The sequence below is a fragment of the Setaria viridis genome, chromosome 6, assembly GCF_005286985.2.
Source record: "Setaria viridis chromosome 6, Setaria_viridis_v4.0, whole genome shotgun sequence".
Classification (NCBI taxonomy): domain Eukaryota; kingdom Viridiplantae; phylum Streptophyta; class Magnoliopsida; order Poales; family Poaceae; genus Setaria; species Setaria viridis.
Genome location: NC_048268.2, coordinates 135,686 through 158,567, shown reverse-complemented (window position 1 = coordinate 158,567; position 22,882 = coordinate 135,686). Strand labels below are relative to the sequence as shown.

Below are 22,882 nucleotides of genomic sequence, written 5' to 3'. Positions count from 1 at the left end.
CTAGTGTAGTGTGTATCATCTCATCCTCATCTACCGGTCCTGTCTGCGTCTGGTTCTGGTCAGCGTAATATTCTCTTCTCTGATCCTGCTGCTCCCTCCCGGGATCTCTAATCTCTTTCTGGGCTGTGCTGCGGGCCCGTTTTGCATAAAGAAAGAGATTATTATTACTATTATTATTTAAACAAATGAAATGAAATTAATAGTAGTAAGTACTCAAAGAAGGACAGCAGCCACCTGACCTTAGCTCACGTCACCCACTTTTCTTTTCTTTTTTATTTCTCCATCCGGTGAAGAGATTTTCAATAATTTGATTGAAATCAAATTGTTTTTTTTCTCCTCTCTCTCTCCATCTTTGCTACCTACCACCGCCGGCGCGCCTGGGGAGGCGAGGAGGCAGAGAGAGACAAGAGTGTGTGTGCCGTGTGCGTGAGGGAGGAGTGGGATCAGACGGAAGATGAGATAGGAGGGAGGATCCTCTCCTCCTCCTTGGGTTCCGCGGGATATCGAGATCGCGCACCGGAGATCCTTCCTTCGCCTTCTGGTTCTGGGTGCGTATGCCTTTCTCCTCCTCCTCGTACGATTTTCAATTCGCTGCTGCTGCCGCTGCCGCCGCCGCCGCCGCTCTCGCTCCGATTCTGCTGAGTTCCGTCTCCTCTCGCCTCGTCCCGCGGACGACTGGATAAGATTATTATTGCTGCTCCTACTTTTTATTCTTCATTCATCAGGAGAGGAACAGACCAATGCCAAAACAATTCCAAAGAAATCCCTAGATTGGATTGTACGGAATTAGGTTTCCCAGGCTTTGTGCTTCTTTCTCAATACTATTCGCAGTCACAATCTGCGATCCGTCCCGTATTCTACCGATCGATCGATGGATCCATCTCCATTTGGTTGTCGATTTCATCTCGTCCAGCCACGATCCACATGCAATGCTCGCTTGCTACGCTACTTGCACCATCTGCTACTTCTGCCGCCTCAATCCCAAGGGAGGGTTCTTCGCATTCAGCTTGCTTTCCTTACTCATCCTACCAGTACCATTCTTCATTCCAATATACCCTATTCAATTCTTCATTACTTAGGGTTTAACTTTTTTTTCCCCTAATCATACCTACTAGTACCTGCAACTTGCTGCTTCCAGTCAAACTTTCTATGCCTATGGGATGGGATGGGCCTTCCAGCAGCTTCTTCGGCTATTTGGTCAACGTGCTACTGTCACTCCCACCTCAACCTCCGTACTAGTCTACCTCTGTCTGGATAAAAATTCATTCTTGCATACATACATACATGACCCCGGCACACCACACTTTTGACTTCTCTATCTATTTGAGTATTGTTCTCTCCGTGTATGCCTCTGTGCTCATGTGCCCTTTTGCCCAACCACTCTTGCAGGATTCATGCGACATGCCACCTGAACATGGAATGCCTACTGGAACCGCTGATGCTGTTGCAAATAGGAGACCTCGTCGCCTCTTTGGGAGACCATCCGAGAGGAAGAACCCACTCAACCTTCAGTTTGTACGTCAGCTGCTTTTTCTCTCTTCTCTTCCCCAGTTCCCTGAGATACTACTATGTGTAAGTGTAATGCTTCCCCTTCCTACCATTTTCCAGGAGCGTCAAGTAGCACGCCTTGAATCAAGACAGCAACAACAGAGGTGCACAGATGTTCTTCTCTAACTCCACCTGTCTGTCTATGCACGTCCAATATGCCATAGTACCAACTGATGCATCTTTTTTTTCTTCCTTCTGATTTTCTCCTTTCTGAGTCCACCTCATTTTTCTATCTTTCTTTCTCCCTTCATTTATGATTTACAAGCCTAATTATAGAAACATATTTTTGCAACAAAGAATTTTATCTTCCACATGCAAGTTGTATATGTCATGCTGTGCCCTTAACCGAATTGCTTTCTCATGTTTCACATCCGCCAATTCTCCGGATCCGTCCTTTGCTATTTAATAACTATGATATTCGCTTCTTTGCCAGGTGTATTGTCGTGACATTTATTCCCATAAATTTATGTTGTTTCGACTTCAAATCACCATCGCTCACCGAGAATGGGAACAATCATCCCTCATCTCAACCTATATCTCCAGAAGATACATCATCCTTATCACCAACCTCGCCATCAATTCTTTTCCTGCCATATCCTCCAGATGGATCTCACAGAAGATGGCCAGGTAATTCATCAAGGCTACTGGAAGATAGATCCACCACTTCCAATAGCACGTCCAATTCTGATTTCTTAGTCAACAGCTTTACCAAGCCAAGTGGTAATGCAAGACATACTTCAAGAAGGAAGAGCAAAAAGAAAAGCAAGAAGCACAGGCAACGTTGTAGGAAACCAACGGATGGGCCTGAAGCTAAATGCGGAGAGACTAACAGTGCTGCCCCTGCAGTCGATGAAGGTGATTGTGAAGATTTGACACTGTCACCTAAGCACGTTGGTGACATACACTTTGAGGAAACTTTTTCTCCCAGTTCATCTGTTAAGGAAGCTTCTGAAGAGGCTCCTGAGAGTGACAATGATAATGAGTACCGTTGCTGCTCAGTTGGTTCAGTTTCCAGTGCGTCCTACTGTGATGAGACAGAACCGTCTAGATCGGCAATTTCGTGTCCAGGACTGCGTGGACAATGTAATAGCAGTAACTTAAGGTATTTGGACAGTGCTCAAAATTCCGTGTTTACAGGTTCAGCTCAGGAAACATGTTATGCTGGCAGTAGTGTGAACTGTAACCATGATACCAAGACTCTGTTAATCTTAAGCAATGAACGTGAACCTGGTCCGTGTGAAGCGACAGAATTTTGCAGCTCTAGTAGTGGATTTGATGAGAACTGGCTAGAGAAACCTGATTATGATAGTGGTATTTGTTCCCAAAATGGCATTGGTGCTTGCAGTGGAGTCCAGGCAGTCCATTTGTGCAGCGACACAAGCAGGGACAATGATTTCTGTCTTGTAATATCTAGAAAGAGGGCAAGAAAAGAGAAGAAAATGTTACTGTGGAAGAGTTATGGAGAGCGGGTGTCCACATTTACACATGATCGGAATGAAAAATATGTTGGCCGGGCTTCTGTGCCAGTGACCAAAGAGGTCCGCACCGATCATCGGTCCCATAGACAAAATCATATTGGTGGGATACAGCCTCAGCATGGAACTGCAATAAAACACCCCTCCAAGAATTTCATGCAAAGGCCAAGTAGTGTTCGCATGGAGACCCACAATGGACTTCCAGCAGAAGATTCCAAGTTACAAGCAAGTCCCAATTATTTTATAGGTCCAAGAGAAAAAACTTATGAACAATCAACTAGCGATTTTGACAAAGCACAGCGGCTTTATTTGCACGGAAAACTATCCGTTGCTCTTCACAGCAGAGAATCAATCCATTGTGAGACGGGATCGGTTTCCTCTTCTGAAACGACAACTCCGAAGTCATCAGGTGAATCAACAGATATTTCTGTAGCTCTTTCCGTGCAGAAAAGAAGACTGCACGATTCAGTTCAAATTAATGATGCCAATGAAACTATTTCTGGACAATCATCACCTGGTATTGCTCCATCTTTACATTCTTTCTCGAAAATATTGCTTCACCTTTGCATCCTGCGCCACTTCCTTTTTTTCTTAATGTTGATAAGATACAAAGACTGATTGCAGCAGGCTTTGTAACACCTAACTTGATGTTGTACTCAAAATATTGCAGGGTCTAAGTCCACGACAACTGAGTTATTGGTTGGATGTGGTACAGTTCCATCTGTTCAAGGGAACCATGGCTGTCAACAGTTCTGTAACTCTAGAACACATCTAGTTGAAATGCTCAGGGTTGTAAATGATGCCTACAAAGTTCAGGTTGCTGCAGATGTTCACCTTGCTGCTGGTTATCCAATTACTGATCTTGAAACATTTATATATTCTGCAACTCCAGTTATTGGTCATGCACCTTGCTTGAGAGGCAGCAATTGTTCATGGGACCAAGCAGTTAGCAGCTCAGTTTGTCAGCATGACATTTCTAATGTTTCCTTAAGGACCATATGGGAGTGGTATGAAGAGCCAGGGTGCTATGGATTGGAAGTAAAAGCTCTTAATGATCTCAGCTCTAAAACATCCTGCAGCAGCAGTTCAGAGTTCTTTGCATACTTTGTACCTTATCTATCTGCTATTCAGTTGTTTGGGTGGTCTAGGAATAACATGGATCACAGTTTCGGTGTACAAGGGAGAGAGTTACTGAAAGCATCAAATACTGCAAGCTCTTTGAGCTCTCATCCTGTGCATGCAAAGGTGCATAAACCGTTTGAGGAAAGTAACGCATACTCATCAGAGTCATCTTTAGTTGTAGAAGGTCATGGAGAACTCATGTTTGAGTACTTTGAAACAGAGCAGCCTTCTTTTCGGCCCCCGTTATTTGAAAAGTAAGCCTTCTTTTCCTTAAGTTCCAGACATTTGCAGTTTCTTGTAAATATTTCACGTCTCTTCAATCTGGTGTCATTTCCATCTAAAAATTGCTTATGGGTTCACAACTGGGAAAGGATCCCAATCTATTTCTTTGTTAGAAAGGGGAAATGAATTTAACAATTCTAGTTATAAACAGTGTAATACAAGCAAGGAAGTTTAATAGCTTCGTTATGAACAGTATTCTATAAACCATTAGTGAGTTTGTGAACAGTGGCACTTCACGACCAATTGACCATGAGTTATTCTTTTTCTGCTGTCGCAATTGGTTTAGCTGATCCGGATGTTTAGGAGTTATGGCCTAAAGCAAGAGAACTTAGTTTGTGTCCAAATGAGTAGCTTAGAGCTGCGATTTATAAGCTGCTAACCAATCATTCTTAAGTATGTGGCATGAGATGTACTGTTTCCATTTTGATGCAGTCTTTCTGATATGGTCACTATGTCCTTTTTGCCACAGTAAGACTTCAACGGACATTGTAATCTCTATTTGTCTGTCCAGATTGTTTGTCTCCTTTTTCTGCGTTAATATATGGCTGCAATATAATGTAGGATTAAGGAGCTTGTTAGCGGTGCAAACGTTTCTGACCACCGAATTTTTGGGGACCCTGAAAAGCTGCAAAACACAAAATTGTGTGAGCTTCATCCAGCTTCCTGGTTTGTTCCTAATCCTGGATGTGTTTTGTTCCCCAACTCAGCTTGCAATTTTATCAGTAGTAAATATAAATATTTGATTTGTTATATTTGGCTCTTGTGATGATCAGTATGTTTCATTTCTAGGTTCTGTGTGGCATGGTATCCTGTTTATCGTGTACCTCGTGGGAACTTCCGTGCAGCATTTCTTACTTACCATTCACTGGGCAAATTGGTTCCTCAAAAATGCTCCATGGATATGACTGGTGGGCATCCGCGTGTAGTTTCACCAGTTGTCGGTCTCCAGAGTTACAATGCCAAGGTACCATTTCGACTTGGTGTTTTCCTTGACAAGTGTAGGAAGTGTTTTGCATCACTGAGCATACCATCCATATTGCTATGAATTCTACTGAAAATCCTGGAAATAATGATGAAACCGAATTAATAGTTACTTGGCAGAAATTTATTTCCAGTGATGCAATGTTCGCCCATCAGACTCAAGCTTGTATCTATTTTGTGGATCATGAGCTTGTATTAAGAGGATGATTTTATGCCTAACTTAGATTGCTTTGCATCCTCTTGTTTATAGGGAGAACAGTGGTTTCAGCTGAGATGCCCAGATCTGAAGCAATTGCCAACTGACGAGGCCAGTTGTGCTGAAGTTCAGAAAGAGAGGCTGAGGACACTGAAGATGGGTGCACTGGCCATGGCAAGAGCTGTTGTCCCGAAGGGAAGTGGGGAGTCCGTGAACCACCATCCAGATTACGAGTTCTTCCTGTCCCGGTGCAGCTAGGCTAGGCGGCTATGCTCCGAAGAAACGGCGTGTTCCGCTTCCTGTTGACTGTAGTGCAGCAATCAAAAGAAAGAAAAAAAGAAAGAAAGTAGTGACTAACTAGAGGCCTGCTATAATATAGTTGATCCAAGAGGGGAGGGAGAGAGAGAGAGAGAGAGAGAGAGCATGTGGGTGATTCTAATCACCCACCATATAGAAGGCAGATTACATACCATCTAACCTGATACCAGATTACCGATGCAAACCGAGTTGGTGAGTTTTAGGCTTCTACTCCTAGTAGAATGGCAGTACCCTACCTGGGATGGGTGTCTTTTTGGGGAATTTTTTCTTTTTTTTTTTTGGGGTGGGGGGGGGGGGGGGGGGGGGGGGGGGGGGTTCGATAAGAAGATATCGCAGATGATGCAGACAGTGCAGTGCGACTCTGCAGGTGTAGTGTTCCCTTTTGTACAGACACAACACAAGAAGAGCAGCAAGAATTGCATTTGGTTGGTTGGGCTTTTGCTGTGGTTTGTTTGCCTCAATTTTATCTGGGGATGATGCACCGTCAATATGCCATTGTTTGATATCTGATGTTTCCGTGCTGCTAGCAAATGGTGATATGGAAACGTCATCGTCTTTGCCTTTCTTTTCCCCAAAACAACCAGGGTTAATCGTTAATCCATATGTTGGCAAAACCGAGAAAGGTAAGAATCAACAGGTGAAAACTAACCAAGTTTAAGAAAAGAGGGGGTTAAATAAACCAAACCATACACAAAGGTCAAAGGGGTTCATAATCCTGTGTGTAAGGTTGGGTACTTGGGTTAGGTTCATTGCTATTATTGCTAACTAGATTTTAGCTTGTAGTTGAGTAGAATAATGGGCAAATCAAAACTACGAAGGTGTGATGTGTGACTGCATCGGTACTGAGTTTTTTTTTTTTTTTTTTTTTTTGCCTGTGTGTGTCCACCAGATAAAAAGCTAGTGTATGATCAACACTAAGGGTACATACAACAGTTTAGACAACAATATATTTCTTTTGATCAATAAGGAAAATCAGGACAAGCAAGTAGCAATATATTTCAATTTCAGGGAGACCATGCTTGATTGAAATCTGTGTTGCCGGAGCTGCAGCATCAACATCCATCTCAGTATCATCTTCTTCCTGAAGGACATTACATAGGGACATTAGGAGTCTTGAATGTGACAAAAGAAAAAAAACCTCAGTCTCTTTCTTCTTTTACTCTATTATCATATAAAACGGAGCAGGCTCTAACTGTAAACTATAAAACAAGCAGCAGAGACAGCAGAATCTATTACAGGGTATGAAGAGCTTCTTCAGTTATGCACATACAGAAAAATCAGACCAGTTAAGAATCTACCAATGTAAGCAATTCATCATAGTATTGTCCAAATTTATTGGTGCCGAGTATAGTCACACAGAGCACGAAAACTAAGCCCTGAAGATGCAATTCTAATATTCCATGAATGATTTTTAACTCGTCCTAAACTAAGTGTGAGCATCTAGGTATTGATATACAATTAACATAATTGCAAACACATGATACTGAGAACATGGCACTTTTGAAGTGGAGAGAAATCCAAATGATTTGTAACAGATACATTCTGCTTAGCAATAGCGAGTCTAAGAACCTACTTGTCCAACATAATTAGCTTGTTCAGGAGAAAAACTAATAGCATGAAGAAAATATCTTGCAAAATTGTGGCGGAGCAATATAGCAGCTACATCAACTCGTTTCATGACGGCAATTGCAGCGCTACCTGTGGGCTCCAAATTTAGCTCATGGATCCAAACAGGTCCTTAGTCTCTAAAATTTAGCCCCTAAAATTTAGTTCTGATGGGGTGTTTGGATCCATGAGCTAAATTTTAGTCCCTCATCAAACAATGACTGATTTACCATTACTCCCTCCTCCTCCTTTCCCTCTCTCTCTCCTCTCCACTTCGCCCCTGGGTCCTTGCCGCCGTCTTCCCCGCCGGCAGCCGTGGGCCCCAGATCCGGCGATGCGGTCGTTGTCCGCACGCTCCTGGCCAACACCGAGGCCTCGGGCACCTCCGTGGCCGCGCTCGCCGCTGCGCAGACGGACGCCGGGAAGACCGCGCTCTACGTCGCCGCGGAGACCGGGAGCGAGGAGGTCGTCCGCCTCCTCCTCCCGCTCTATGACCTCGAGGCCGCCACCGTCCGCTCCCGTCTCGACCTCGACGCCTTCCTCGTCGTCCTCCCTCCTGCCGGCGGTCGCGGCCCTCTCCTCCCCGCCGGCGGCCACGGCCCCCAGATCTAGCGGCCGAGGGCATCGAGGCTGGCGGCGGCGGGGTCGAGGCGAAGGTGGAGGTGGTGGCGGGGGCGAGGCGAAGGAGGAGGAGGAGGAGGCCGGCGGCGGCGGCAGGGGCGAGGCGGAGGCAGCGGGGGCGAGGCGGCGGCGGAGGAGGAGGTGACGGCGCCGCGGGGTCGAGCGGAGACGGCGGGGCCGGCGAGGCGAGGCGGATGTGGCGAGGCCGGTGAGGCGAGGCGGAGATAGCGGCGGCGGCGGACGAAGGAGGCGGGGCCGGGCAGAGCGTGCGGGAGAGAGAGAGTACGGGGGCAAGGGGAGGAAAGTGGTCCGGGGGATCACTTTTAGTCCCTTTTAGCCCCTTTTGGGCCTCTTGAGGAGCTAATTTTTTTAGCCCAAAGTTTAGCTATTTGTCACTTTTTGCCCTCCTGTTTGGATCCCAAAAGCTAAATTTTGAGCTAAAAGTGCGGGACTAAAATTTAGTCCTTGGATCCAAACAGGCCCTAAATGTTTGATATCAGCAAAAAAAAATACTATTCCTCTTTTAAAAGATTTTTTAAGCAATATTCACAAATTGACATCAAGATTCACAAACATAAGCACTTCCGTTCTGTTTTTTCAAGCCACCCAGAATTATCAGCCGTCTAGGAAAAAAAATTCAGTCAGTATAGCTTCTATACAACTTAGGGTCTGTATTCAGTCTTGGCCAGGCTTCGAAGATGAAGTGTGCTTTGATTTGTTGCACAAACCAAGCGTTGGGCCTGGCCCGACGAGTACAAAAGCTGTTGCCGAGCCTGCCTCCTGAGATGCAGCAAAAATGCGCGTTTCCTCACGGGCCAGGCTCCAGCGATGCAACTTGCACATCCAAAGTGAGCTAAAAGAGGCTTGGCGTGTGTGAAGTGGAGGCTTCATTCAGCCGACCAACACAAGGACTCGGCGCAGTCGGGCTAGATATGGCAGGCAACCAATCAGCCAAGCGCCTTCTGCCACCGGGGGCCTCGCTCTCAAGTACGAGCCTAGCTCAGCTTAGCAACGAACTAATCAGATCCATCTAATCAGATCCTTATGGAAGCCGATTAGTATTATGACTTTGAAGCCTATAAGACTCATATTAGAAGTCTAAATTCAACATTTCAAAAGACTAGACTTAATATTTTTTAAAAAATAGATCAACATTAAAAAATAGCAAATTCAACATTTATCAGAAACACATAAGTATCTAAAAAAATACAAAACTTGACATTTTTCATAACCTATTTTAACATTTTAAGAGAATGTATTCAAAATTTATTAAAAACTATATTAATAATTTAAAAAAAATTTCTTGTTCTCCAACGATGGTGGTGGCAGGCGGAGATGGTGCGTGCAGGCTAGACTGGATGGTGGACATAAGATGCTGCAAGAATCTAAAAGTGAAACTAAAAAGGAAACAAAGAAAGTCTTCTAGGTTTGGTGGCACAAGGGCCATTTTGGAATAGGACATTTAGGGCTGCATGGACTCAAGTTTGAAATAGCTCCCTTCTAATTTATATGGTCTGGTAACTGACCTACTTGGGAATAATCGTAGACGGCCAAGCAACAGCCCACCACCACCGCCGCTCTTCGTGCTACCCAAGCTGTCGGGGTTAGGGTTCCGGGGCTGTCGGGCTATAGAGGAGGTGGTGGGAGGTCGCTGAATCAACGGTAGGCCCGGTCAAGATGACGGCGAGGTATGGTGGCGGGGGAGCTCTAGAACGGGAGAGGTGAGGCACGACGGCTAGGCGGCAACGATGGCGATGATGGTGGTGGTGGAGGCGTCGGACGACGCTAGAGCTGAGGAGGTGGTGGATACGGGGAGGTCGGCTAAAGTTGGAAACGATGGCTCGGATTAGCACCAAGGCGGTGGCGGAGGCACGGAGTGGTGTCGTAGTTGGTGGCGGTGGTGGAGGCAAGGGTTCACGATCTTTTCTGCAATGTGTCGGCTCTGAGTCGCGGGTGTGATTGGGAATAGCCATCGGCCCTCCTCCTAGTCGGTCTCCACACTGTTGATTATTAAAAAAAATCTGGTAACAGGCCACCGGACCCAGCAGCAAACTACCTCCCTGGTCTTGTTTGAGAATTTTTTTTACCCTCTTTTGAAAATTAATATTTTAAAAATAATCGATGCCAATCTATATTTCAAAAAACTAGTACTTTTGGTCACGGCAAGCTTTTTGGCGTGAGTAATAGCACATCACATGGTTTGTGTGACCAAATTGCTACATGGTTTGCAGTGACCAAGCCTCGACACCCGTACCACCTTTTTACTGCGTCATCCATCAAAGCTCGGTCGAACCAACCGGCGTGGTGTGACTGTAGTCACGCCATTGCATGTGGCATAACTATACTCCATATTAGTATGTGTGCTACCGTAAACCGTGGCAAATCTCATACCGAAAGAGTTTGTTTTTGCAAATCGTTATTTTCAAATTTTTAATTAAAAGGTTTTTTTTTAAAAAAGGGTACTCATTACGAAACTACCCTTCAACTTTGATCAAAATTACCCACCAAATGCCATCCGCCAAGTACCTCGTCCGCCACTCCGGCTGCTGCCCTGCTCGCACGGTGCGCCGCCCGCCTGGTGATTCTAGGGTTTGCGCCGCCGGCTGCGAGCCACGTCTTCCCCACCGGATTCCCCTGCACCATTTGAGTTCAATCTCGCCGTCCTTGGAGTCCGCCATCGCCGCCCTTGGAGTTCGTCGGCGCCGCCCTTGGAGTCCGTTGCCTCTGCGCCCGAGCTTGAGTAGCCGCCTGCCCGTCGAAGGTTGCAGAAGGTACGTGCGCCGTCTCAGGCTCGTAGCGTCGCTCGCCCTCGCCCCCAGCCACCCCCTTCCCTCCGGGCACCCAAACCCTAGCTCCCGATTCCCAAATCCGCCCTGCGTCGATTCGTTTAGTCTGGACTAGCTGCCTGCTAGTGTGCGGCACAGGCGCACCATGGCCCGTGGAACTCGCCATCACCACTAGGCGCCCAGGCCGCCAGGCGCAGACAGGCAGGCAATTAGGCCACAGGCACACAGGTTGTTCATCTCTTAGCCTCCTAAGTTCCCATCCCCTTTCAATTTTAGTTCAAAACTTTGAACCATTTGCGGCAAATTGAAATCTCCGTATCTTGTACTAGAATTACACAACGAAGAAGATAGAGGACATTTGCATATTTTTATTCACATACAAGTTGAGAAAATGGATCCAAAACATCAAGTTTGTTGCACAATTAACTATTATCGAAGTTGTACATTTTATACTTTATTATGTTTCAGTATGTGAACATGATTTAGGTGCTTAGTAGTTGAACCTAGGCATCGCAATTCACCAGCTCCGCATGCGTACTCTCCTTCCCCTGCTTCCGACGTTGAATGCATCTTTCTATTGCTTGTAGATGGCCACAAAACTAGATCAATCTTCTCCTGCCAAGCATCAGCGAGCAAAATCCACCGCACCTCTATCTTTGACTCCCAAGATTTCAATATTCGGGACAAAAGCTGGATTCGTCATACCAAAGAACAAGCTAGCCGGCTCACTTGTAACTCGTGGTGCCACTACCAAGAATGAAACACCTACTGCATCCAAGGAAGATAACAGCAGGCATGCTCAGAGAAAGACAAAGTGGGGGCCTGACCTCACCACCGACCCTGCTGTGTGCAAAGGAAGGGCTTTGGCCTACCAGGTACTGTCTCCTCTTTTGACCTCTATAAATTTACACTTCTAGTCTGCTCCATCTCTTGACATCTATCTTTTGCATTTTGATCGATGAAAGGTCTTCGCTTCAATGGTATGTTTTATCGTTTTTCAGTAAAAAATATCATTCCTCAGAGATTGCCTGAGATGGTTGTAGATGATTCTGTATCACTTCCAGTCACTAGAATGTCAACTTGAGCTTGTATTTTCTTAAAATATCTGTTTCTCTTCATCGCCTAGCATCTGTGATCAATCTACATTTCAAATTAAACAAGGTTGCATATGTTTTCTCTAAACACTTTAGAAATCTAGTACTTAATACACCAGTTCCTTTGACTAGAATGGAAATGCTGAAACACACACTATTGGGTGAACATTACTTTGGAGGCTAGGCAAATAATAAATTGAAGGGATAAGCCCTGTGCCCCCCTTCTGACTGGACAGAACCGGGCATTTTTCTTGCGATTCTCTCATGTAGAATGCTTCCATTGCCAGGTGTCATTAATTCATATTACTGCATGAGCAGACTCGAGTGGAGCAAATCACCAAGCAGCTGAAATCCGGAACCTTGGATATGGGTAAAATTGAAGGTTCAGTATCCACTGGAAAGGGGACAAATTCTGTTGGTTCTGACAATTTGAAAGAGAATGAGGTATTCCTAATTCAGATGCTACGCTTATTGCAGCCTAATAGTGTGTCAAGATAAACAATTATATGCTCTCATTTGGTAAGCATCTTTTACCCTTTTTGCAGCAGGGAAAGGTTGAGCTATTGGAACTTGAAAGACGAGAAATTACTGGTCAGAGAAGTTCTCCTTTTCTCCTGTAACCATGCACTTCATTTAATTACTAAGTAAACATAAATATGTGCCTGTGTCATTGTGTCTTGGTACTGATGGGGCCATGGGGCATTGCTCTATTTAGTAGTATCTCGCTCAGTGATACATGTGGTTGCCCAGTTGCCCCGTGTTAGGTTCTGGACATGGTGGTGATATACTGGCCTTGTTAAATGTCTTTATTCATCTCCAAGAAATTATGTAGTATTAACTGTGGCGCATATTATCTGCAGGTGAAATACTCCGTCTGAATCCGGGATATAAGGTGCCTGAGAACTACAAACCAGTACTTAAGGAGACAAAGATCCCTCTTCCGGTATGTTATCACACTACTTCTTGTGCTTATTGCATGTTTTGACCTTTAGCCATTAGTTGTTTTTCATTTATGCAAGATGGTATTGATCCTTTTGTTCTCTTGCAACTATAATTTTTGATACCCCAAGAGTTTCTTGTACATGGACGATTGGCTTACACCATTAAGAGTTTATCTTAAATTTCCTTTGTAATATACTAGAATTATGTATCACAACTAGGTCTATCCCCTAGAGTAGTGTAATCTACTAGAGGGGAGGGATCTCAATTGATCTGTTTTGTCTATGATATGCTATACTTAGTTTTTGGATGGACTTGATACTAACATTTAGCCTCTAGATCTTTTTATAGATATGGTGCATTTACGGAATGCTGTTGGCCATTGCAGGCAGAAGCGCATCCTGGACATAATATTATTGGAGTTCTTATAGGACCTGAGAGCAATACTCTGAAGCGGCTACATGAAGTATGATCTATTCTTGGACATCCTGTAGTTTTATTTTGTTGAAACATCCCTGAGAGTAGTGTGTATGTTAAACTCTGTTGACTTCATTTGCACGTGGCAGGAAACTGGAGCTGTAATACAAGTATATGGGACTAAGAAAATCAATGGAGAGAAGGTATATTTGTTTTCCTGATTCTGTAAATTAAATTGATAGATCATTTATACAGCGATACTAATCATCCTTTCGATTTTGCACTCCCTTCTTTTAGCATTACTTAAGTTTCACCTTTGATCTTGATCCTCAAGCTCTCAATATCACATAATTTTCACGTGTGTTCTCCTTGTAGTAAACAATTTTTAAAGCAATTTCAACACAATAGACAAATGAAAAACTTTTTCATTCATGCTCAGAGCGAGATTCATCATCAAGACATAAGTGATGCTCGAGCTGCTTATGAAGACCTATACATCAATGTCTCGGCTGACTCTTATGATAAAGTAGATACTGCAGTTGCGTTGATTGAGCTGCTTCTTGCTCCTGTGTCGGTAAGTCCAGCTTGTCTTCCCCCCCTCTCTAAATCCTCTTATTTGTTGTCAACTGACCATGGAATCATTTGGACCTTAGGTGAAGTCAACATCTACTCCAACAACTACTACTGTTTCTTCAGCAGTTACCTCCGATGTAAATCCCGTGCAGAATACCATTTCACCCCCAGGTCTACTTCATTACCAATCACAAAATGCTCCTTGGCTGTCCACTCCTCAGACTGATGCTCCATCAATTACTTCCTCAGGGCCTGTTTTGAGTACATTACCTAACAATTCATTGCAACCACAACCGTTTGCTGGTTCTTTCAGTATGCCTCCCTTCACAGGTCATCCTCCTCACATGAACAGCACGCCAAGAAATCCATTTCCTGTTCCTGGACCTCAGCAATCAATGCCAAGCAATCAACAACATCCACCTCAGTTCCGAGCTAACTCCTCAATTGGGCCTTTTGGTCAACCACCTGGAATTGTAAGCCCACAAATGACACCATCTTCCTCAGTGCCACCGCCAGTTAGACCCCTTCAAATACCCCACGCATCTGGTGGATGGCCATCTTTTTCTCCCATCACGCCACAATCTCAGTGGCCTCCTCAAGCTTCACCGAATTTTGTGCCAGTGAGACCTATTTCCGTGTCCCCTCTTGGCGCAACTCCACCGCACGGTCCTGCTGCATTGACACCTCCATCAAATATGCCCACCATGTACCACAGCCAGCAGCCAGCGTTAGCAAATTTCACTTGTTCAGCAACATTAGTTTCCAGGCCTCCTGGTGGAGTTCAGTCTTTTTCTACAGTTGCGCCTCAATGTCCTTCCCCGGTAGCATTTCCTGGTGGTGGTGGGTCATCAACACAGTCGGGCTACCCACTTTCCATAGGCCCACCTCCAGCTTTCTCTCGAGTTGGACCAACTCCTGGCATGGTGCCTCCTTCGTGCCCACCTGCATCAGGTCCTGCAAGCACAAGCTCCGGTCAGGCACCAATTGCCGCTTTGAGACCTCCACGCCCAGTTGCTGGTGATTTTACCTTTCGGCCTGTTGTATCACCTGCACCTACTCCAGATTTTGCAGCATCAGGCGGTCAAATGGGAATACAAGGCAGAAGTCACCCTGGCGCTCCATTCTTCCATCCTGGCAATCAGAGTCCCAATCAAGGCTTCCAAAGGCCTTGTGATGGCAGGCCCTTGAATGCAATGGGTCAGGCTCGGATGCATGCTCCACCTCATCCACCTCAACACTTACATGGAGGCTTCCCCAGGAATCCATCTCATCTCGAGTTACCTGCGGGTTTCCCGGGAATCCCTCCAGCAGTACAAGCACATCCTATGCTGGGGCCATCAAATTTCTTGCCTTCCCGCCCATTCCAGCCGAGGCCACCATCGCAGGCGAATCCATTTGCAAGCAGAGACAGGCAGGGTGGCAATCCAATCTACAATCCTTTTGCACCAACGGCAGCTCAGAAAACAGAGGGGGCGGACCCTGAGTACGAGGATCTCATGGCATCGGTTGGCGTGAAGTAGTGACGACTGCTGAGGAGATGTGTGTGTGGTGACACAAACACAAAGTCAAGATGCCTGAAATGTACTAGCAAGCTCATTTGCTATTGCAATAAATATTTCTGGTCTAGATAGTAAGTTCCTATTGAAGGCGCATGTGTGAAAAGAATGAGTGGAATCCCTTGTTTGAACCATGCTGTATTGTGAAAGGGGTGTCAAAGTCATTCCTGGCATCAGTTGATATGCATGTTTTTGGAGAGGAATCTGTGATGCTGTTTTATTATATGGTGTATTTGTGCAAGAATAGAACGGAATGATAGAAATCGTGTTTGGTCATAAGTTTCTGGTTATTAAAAAGATGCTGTGAAAGCGTTGACATGTAGTCGATGGAAGGCAATTTTCTGCTCGGGTGTGTTTGGTTGGTTGTATCATTTGATTTTTTTGTTTTGTTTGGATGAATTGTACCAACTTATCCACTTAATATATTATTTTACTAATTAGGATGAGGTGATATATTATTTTGTGATACGCGCCTGCTATTTTCGGCTCCGGATGGGCTCGAAACTAGCGTTTGGAACGTGGAGAAGCCCCTGCCCCCTGGGGGGAGCGAGCCGTCGTCTCTCACTCCTCCAGGCACCCATCGTCTCTCACCTCCCGTCCGCCGCTGCATCCTCAGCCCCACCCGCACCCTCGCCGGCCGCCTCCTCAGCCCCACCCGCACCCTCGCCGGCCGAGTTGGGTCCTGCTTGGGAGGGGAGAAAAAGCTCAGTACATTCGATTCTCCTTCTCAAATGGGGATGGGGATGGGGGTTGGCGGTTAGGGTTCCAATCGATCGATTTCAGAGGAGAGGAGAGGAGAGGAGAGGGGAGGGGAGGGGAGGGAGGGAGAAATGTTCGGGGACATGGCCGCCACCGACTCCAGCAGCATGGCCATGGCCATGGCCTTTTACCCGCTTCAGGGCCAGGGGCTCCCCACCACCTCCTCCTACAACCCCCCGCACCACCACAACCACATGCTCTCCTTCACGTCGTCCACTCCCGATCCCACCCTTATGCCCCCCGCCACCACCTCCTCACTTCCATCAGCTCCAAAAAAGTACAAGTTTGTCACCGCTTCGCCTGCCGATTGGACCGCACACGAGGTTGCAACCTTGGAGGAGGGCCTCATCAGGTTAAACACCCTCTGCCTGCTTACTGCATTTACTCTCCTTCAGTATATCAACCTGTTACTCTTTGCCAGATACGCCCATGAACCTAATATTACCAAGTACATCAAGATTGCTGCTATGCTGCCGGCTAAGACCATTAGGGATGTTGCACTAAGATGCTGTTGGACTCCTGTAAGTTTCTAGCTTCTCTTTCATGCATCCACCTCTAGTTTGTTGCTACTTCTTAGGTTGTTCATAACTTGCCTATTTCTTTTGCTCTACTATATCGCCATTCCAGGGAAACGAAACTAGGAGGAGGAAACCTGATGACTATTATGCAGGGGAAAACATGACGTACTTGAAGGTATTCTTGTATAAAAATCGAATGATTCATTCAGATACGCACCCCAGTAGCTTTATTAAAGCTTATGCAAATCCTGTACTCTTTTTTTTTCTGATGATTAAATTCCTGGGTAATCACTGCAGAATAAGATGGCTGCCTCTACCTCGGCAGCTAACGTTCCAATGCCGCCTACAAACAGTGCATTCCTGCTTCCATTATCACTGCATCATCCAAGTCAAAATAGCTTGGTTCCTATGGAAGGTTGGTCCATCAATAGATGATTTGTTCCCTTGGATGTGGTAAACTGTTTGCTCTGTGTGACATGTTTCAAACTCAATTGTTTATAGAGCAGTTTGTAACTGTAGGATTAGCATAGCGTTCGCATCGTAACCTCAGTTAGGGCTGCTTTATAGTTCTCCAGTATTGTCCTTAATTACTGTTGTGAGTAGAAAATGGCTGGTCATTTGAGGATGGTAGATACATGAGTTTGTGGCCTAGATCTGCAGGTGCACTACTTCAGTAGTTACCAATGTTATCTGCTTCTTCTAGGAAGCAACCTTTAGATGCATTTGCTTGTTAGGCTCTGGCAGGCCCATTGCATACTTGACTTACTAGGCTGTTTTGCTGAAATATCAAAGAGAGGTACATGGTAAATTTAGGCCATATGACTTGGGCAATGACCTGTGTTGCCTGACTGGAAGGTGGATAAAATACTAAGAATAAAACATTCACCATACTTCTGAACACAATCATGGTCCGATTTCTTGTCATAATTTTTTAAATCCGACTCTTGGCTTCTCTACCAGGTGGTCTTCATCTGTCAGCAGTACTTGTACATGTTGTAGGGTCTATACACAGTGCTCACGTCCCACAGTATTGCAGGGTAGTTTAGCTGTTGCCCTGTGCTGAGTATTACAAAAGGTTCTCGTTGCCGAACAAGTTACCTGTGGACAATTCTTCTGAACACAGCATGGTCATTTAGGACAATTTTTAGTTATCCTATGCGCTACCTAGGTAAACTGTGTTTTGCGCACACTTAATTTACTATCAAGAAGTAGAATACGTTAGTGATTAGTCTTTCTCCCAGGTTCTTCCTCCAAGTCTATGATCTCCTTGTTAGTTTCTCACTCTACTTCACCCCCAACCTATTCAAGGTTGATCACTTGACCCCCTCACCTCTGAAACCAGGTAATCTACTCTCCGCTCTATCCAAAACCGTGTAAATAACCCCTTGTGGCGGTTTTAGAGGTGGTTTTGCCTATATGTCACTACGGACTATGATATGGGATAGACCAAAGGGAGAGGGAAGCCTTCCTGGCAGGAAGGATTCACTATCCTGAAGGTTGGGCAGAACAAGTATAACTCTTTTATAATCCCAAGTCGGCTCAAAGCGAACTAGTTTAAAATAAAAAACTAGAAGGGGGGGTCTCGGGGGGAACACCTTCACCCTGAGGGCGGGGGTGTAGCTAATGAGTTATACTATAGTTCTGGGAACCTAACCACTGAACAAAATCACAAAAGTTAGGTTCCACAGTTCCGTTCCATCTTTTTTGGAAAGGGGGTTCGGGGGAAAACCTCTTTAAGGGGTTTGCCCGAAGCACAATCCTTTCCAAGCACTGCTCTGTACACATCCTATACTTTCTAACACCCTGAGGGGCCTTTCCGGTATAGCATCGCGTCGGTCACTATCGCAGGCAAGCCCCCCGTGGGGACCTGCCAGTGGTGTCTTCCGCCTAGCAAGGAAGATCTACCACAAAGTATATTTTTAAAATAATTTCAATGTAATGTTCCATACATATGAACGACCGCCAGATCAAAGATTGGCGAGGAGATGGGAGTGATGGCAGCGGGGAGAGAACGAAGGGTCCGCGAGCTTCTTCTTGTCAGGAAGGAGCTTGTTGCCGACAACAGGGGCTTGGTTGGTAGAGTTGTGGATGGCGTGGTGCCCTGCGGCAGTCAGCGCAGCTTGGCAGCTGGGAAAATGCTGATTCCAGCATGATTGGGTGCATATCCCGCCACTTCATCATCCATGTGTAGTGCCATGTAATCGTCATAGTCCACCTTTAAAACTGCCACTGGGGGTTATTTACATGGTTTTGAATAGTTGAGGGTGGTAGAAAACCTGGTTCCATAGGCGAGGGGATTAAACAGTCAACCTTGAATAGGTGAGGGGGTGAAGTAAACTTATTCCAACTGAGGGTATTGCTTCACGGTTTCACAGTATATTTCCATTGTCAGGGTTAGAGATCCCTGACAATATTAGTAGCGGATTAGAGGGGGATCAGGGATTAGAGAGGGGGGAATGCGGCTGGCCTAGGGCTGGCCGCACCTAGGAAGAGGAGGGGAACGGCGGCGGCAGCCCTGCCGCCGCGGTGGAGGTGGCGCTGGGCGACATGGAGGCAGCGCAGGGTGCAGGGAGGCTGGAGAGCTGTTGGAGACTTTCTTAGCAAAAGGTAGGATGGGACTAAGCCCTTTTCCTACTTGATTCAATCCCTTGCCTCTCCCCTCATATTTATGGGGAGGAGCTGACTTGACTCACAAACAAACCTAACTCGACTTGAATTACAAGCAAACCTATTTTCTAGACTCTTCCTAAACCCTAACCAAGACGGCGGCCCCTTGCTGGGCCGGTGCCCACACGCCCTAATGGGCCGGCTCATGGCCCAGGCGACTTGTACACATGACATCCATTTTCTTGGGAGCATCGTTTTAATAATGTTTGTCCATTGAGGAAATCAGAAGTGTGGCCATTGTGTTTTTTTCCAGTCTCTAGCCCTACTTCAATGCTGAGAAAAAGGGTTCGGTCATAGTACACCATTGAATAGTGGTAGTGGAAGTAATTTCTCATTCTTTTTATTTTTTTACTGGTTCCTTGTCTCATTGGGCTGTGCAGATGTTTCATACGAACAATATTGTGAAATGTAGAGTATTAGAATTGGAATATGTGCACGAATATCTGCCTTACAAGCTTTAGCTATGCTGTAAAATTAGAGAAATGTTGGCTAAAAGTGTCATGATTTTGGATAGTATCTTTATTGATGTCTGAATTGTTATACACTAATTTTGACGATTCTTACCTCACAAGACGGTAACTACTGAACAGAGTATATTGCCATGAAGGGAATCGGTGCAATGGATGTGAGGCAAAGTTTTTTATTTATTTTTTGATAGTTTAGGGGAGACAAAGGTTGCATACTGGGATGAAATACCTTTTTGGAGAGAATAGCTACTGACACATTCCTTCTTCCTTTTTTGATAGGGCATTCCTTCTTAATTTAACAAGACACAATGCCTTCATTTGATCGACAATGAATGAAACTTATATCTAATACAGGCATACATATCTAAAAAAATCCCTACTGATCTCACGACAAAACTACTAATATTCTCCCAAATTTCCATAAACTAACATGTGCCAATGCATCTCATATGAACAATGCATGAGGCTCTGACAGTTCCTGTGAACAGTGCTGTTGCATGTTTGCTATGTACTTCTATTGCACAAACTGCAATGTAATACAGTAACATACAGTTTGGACAAATTACTGAAAAATTTCTTCCTTGCTGATGTTATTTCATGGAACTATTTCGTGCTGATGGATTTTTTTTCCCTCCTGACGATACTCCTTTGTTTCCCTTCTGAAGCAGCCCCTGTTTTAGATAGTGCAATTCAGCATCTTCTGGAGGAAAATAATCAGTTACTCAGCCAGATAGCTGCAAATATCAAAACCTTCAAGGTTGGGATACTGATATACTTTGTCTAATATCTATCACTTATGATCCTAAATGTATTAGTGCATCATACTTAAGTGCAGAGGAGCGCACTAGGCACTGCTGCAAGGGTTGCATCCACTATCTGTCGGTCAACAGATGAAACATGGAGATGAAAAGTGGTTGCAAAGCACATAGATTGATTTTTTTTTTAAAAAAGCACATAGACCTAGACATAGTAGTTCAAAGCTATGCATGGAAGTTTGAGTCGTAGTCCGACACTCATAAGAAAAAGAAGCTTGAGTCATTATAACCTTTTCTGTGATTACAAATTTCTTGTAGACGGAGGAGAATATGGACCTATTTCTACGCATGAATAACAATATAAGAGCAATTTCAGAAAGGTATGATATTGCTATTGCTTGTTTTTCATTTATTCCTTTGGGTTCTCTATGTAATTAATATGAAAGTGGAACCTTGCATGGGAGCTGTCTTAGCATGCGTTTTGGTTTTGGGACGACGTGGGTCGGGTTGGAGCCAGCCCCCTTTTGTGGGTTGGAGTGAACCCAGCTCGTGTTTGAATGAGAGGAATGGGTTGGATCTAGTCTTTTGTTTGGTTGAAGAGGTTGAGAGGGTTGGGATGGATGTCCTTTTAACACTGTTAGTTGTGGGCCCCACCTATCAGCTGCGGGCCCACCTGTCATCCCTTTTCCCCCCTCACTTCCTCTTCTATCTTCTTCCTCCTCGCACAGCCTCCTTCTAGCGCTGCCCGGCTGCAGCTCCTCCCCGGCGTCCGCGCGCCCCCTCCACGGCGCCGCCATCCGCCTCCCTGTACTGCCAGCCCCCGCCTCCTCCCGCCCCGGCCTCCGCCTCCCCAGCCGCCCCCGCGCCACCTCCTCCCGCCCCGGCCTCCGCCTCCCCAGCCGCCCCCACCCTGGCCCCCGCCTCCCCGGCCACCCTCGCGCCGCCCCCCACGCTGGCCCTCGCCTCCTCCCCGCCCCCTCCCCGCCCCCTCCTCTTCCGTGTTGCCCCGACGCCGACCGCTGCCTCCCCGCCGCCCCCGCCTCCCTGGCCGCCGCCTCCTCCCCGCTCCCGCGCCAGGCTGGACGGACGCGCACGCCGTCCATGCGGGTCAAGTGCGTCCGCTCGTTTTCAAGGGACGCACTCGACCCGCATCTACGAGGAATATTTCTCTATTAGGTCCGACCCAACCCCCACCCTCTCCAACCAAACACGGGTCGAAGTGGGTCGAACCCGTTCCAACCCACTCCGACCCAATAACCAAACACACGGTTAGCAATTGAGCTGCTAAATAGTGGACCAGTAACCAAACACACGGTTGGCAATTGAGCTGCTAAATAGTGGAACTGAATTTTCCATGTTCCAAGTGAAGTAATTTGTCCATGTTACAGAATGAGGGAGACACGGGGTACCATGGGTCAGATGCCTTCCTTGCCAGTACATGTAAATGAAGAGCACTTGAGTTCACTTGTTCATTTGCACAGAGGGGGTAAGGCCAGAACCTTTGTGATTCTTCTTTTATAATAGAAATAAATTGTGGCAATGAAGGTTGTATTGCTTTTCCTTTTCCCCTAATGGTTGCTTCTTTTGGTGTGTGTATGTACTATACTATAGGCAAGCTTGACATGAAGCTGTCGTAGCAAATACATGTTGGAAGGGAGGGGAAGAAATGGCGCCCTGGTGATTTTCTGTATAAATGGCATGAAAAACACCACATCTCCGCATGCAGATTGCAGAATGAGGTGATATGTAGGCTACACCGAGCAAGTTGCGGCATATATAATAAGTAACTGCAGGCCTATTCTGTTGTTGGGACTATCTTTTGATTGGAAAGTTTGATTGCTAGGGAAGGGAAAGATGAGCAGGGCAAGTACTGAAACCAAGTGATTGCGTGGCGAATTTTGTTATTTATTTTGAGGAATATGCTACTCCTCCAAGTCCTTTGGGTGCTAGAAGAAGATAGACGTAGACCCAGGCAAGGGAGGGAGGACATACTAGGAGATTAGAGTAGGTTATTAGGCTTGATTGAGTTGAGTCTCATGTAAATACAATACATTGCTCGCCTCTAATCAATTTGATTTGATGATGACATTTGTAGTAGCAAACCCCCTCCTTTTCTAATTCCTTGTTTTGTCTATTCTCTGGTTCTGGTAGCAATTTATAGGCACAAGTTGTTGTAACCAGTAGTGGCTCGGTGCATTAAAAA

At 45.7% G+C, this 22,882-nt stretch overlaps 3 protein-coding genes across 9 annotated transcripts; all 3 read left to right on the top strand.

Annotated features, from left to right (window-relative positions):
* The first annotated feature begins 304 nt into the window (after positions 1-304).
* On the top strand, positions 305-6,199 carry LOC117860496 (uncharacterized). Of its 2 annotated transcripts, XM_034743805.2 has the most exons (8): positions 309-548; positions 1,390-1,515; positions 1,609-1,652; positions 1,982-3,540; positions 3,694-4,399; positions 4,989-5,093; positions 5,217-5,391; positions 5,659-6,199. In XM_034743805.2, exons 2-8 carry the CDS (start codon positions 1,402-1,404, stop codon positions 5,860-5,862), a joined length of 2,907 nt encoding a protein of 968 aa, XP_034599696.1. In that variant the 5' UTR covers positions 309-548; positions 1,390-1,401; the 3' UTR covers positions 5,863-6,199. The 2 variants fall into 2 exon arrangements, with proteins under 2 accessions (XP_034599697.1, XP_034599696.1); XM_034743806.2 differs by lacking the exon at positions 4,989-5,093 and having other exon boundaries at positions 305-548.
* A 4,459-nt stretch (positions 6,200-10,658) lies between these two features.
* LOC117859617 (uncharacterized) lies at positions 10,659-15,835 on the top strand. Of its 4 annotated transcripts, none has more exons than XM_034742761.2 (9): positions 10,659-10,919; positions 11,522-11,809; positions 12,347-12,472; positions 12,577-12,619; positions 12,889-12,971; positions 13,356-13,433; positions 13,534-13,587; positions 13,824-13,958; positions 14,038-15,835. In XM_034742761.2, the coding sequence occupies exons 2-9, from the start codon at positions 11,522-11,524 to the stop codon at positions 15,475-15,477; spliced, it is 2,247 nt and encodes a 748-aa protein (XP_034598652.1). In that variant the 5' UTR covers positions 10,659-10,919; the 3' UTR covers positions 15,478-15,835. The 4 variants fall into 4 exon arrangements, with proteins under 4 accessions (XP_034598652.1, XP_034598651.1, XP_034598650.1 ...); XM_034742760.2 differs by having other exon boundaries at positions 12,574-12,619; XM_034742759.2 differs by having other exon boundaries at positions 12,553-12,619.
* A 203-nt stretch (positions 15,836-16,038) lies between these two features.
* Positions 16,039-22,781, top strand: LOC117859618 (uncharacterized). 3 transcript variants are annotated; one of them, XM_034742763.2, is made up of 8 exons: positions 16,042-16,624; positions 16,694-16,793; positions 16,900-16,965; positions 17,088-17,205; positions 20,590-20,681; positions 20,998-21,059; positions 22,068-22,165; positions 22,291-22,781. In XM_034742763.2, exons 1-8 carry the CDS (start codon positions 16,344-16,346, stop codon positions 22,314-22,316), a joined length of 843 nt encoding a protein of 280 aa, XP_034598654.1. In that variant the 5' UTR covers positions 16,042-16,343; the 3' UTR covers positions 22,317-22,781. The 3 variants fall into 3 exon arrangements, with proteins under 3 accessions (XP_034598656.1, XP_034598654.1, XP_034598655.1); XM_034742764.2 differs by having other exon boundaries at positions 16,043-16,624; positions 20,593-20,681; XM_034742765.2 differs by lacking the exon at positions 22,068-22,165 and having other exon boundaries at positions 16,039-16,624.
* Positions 22,782-22,882: the final 101 nt, after the last annotated feature.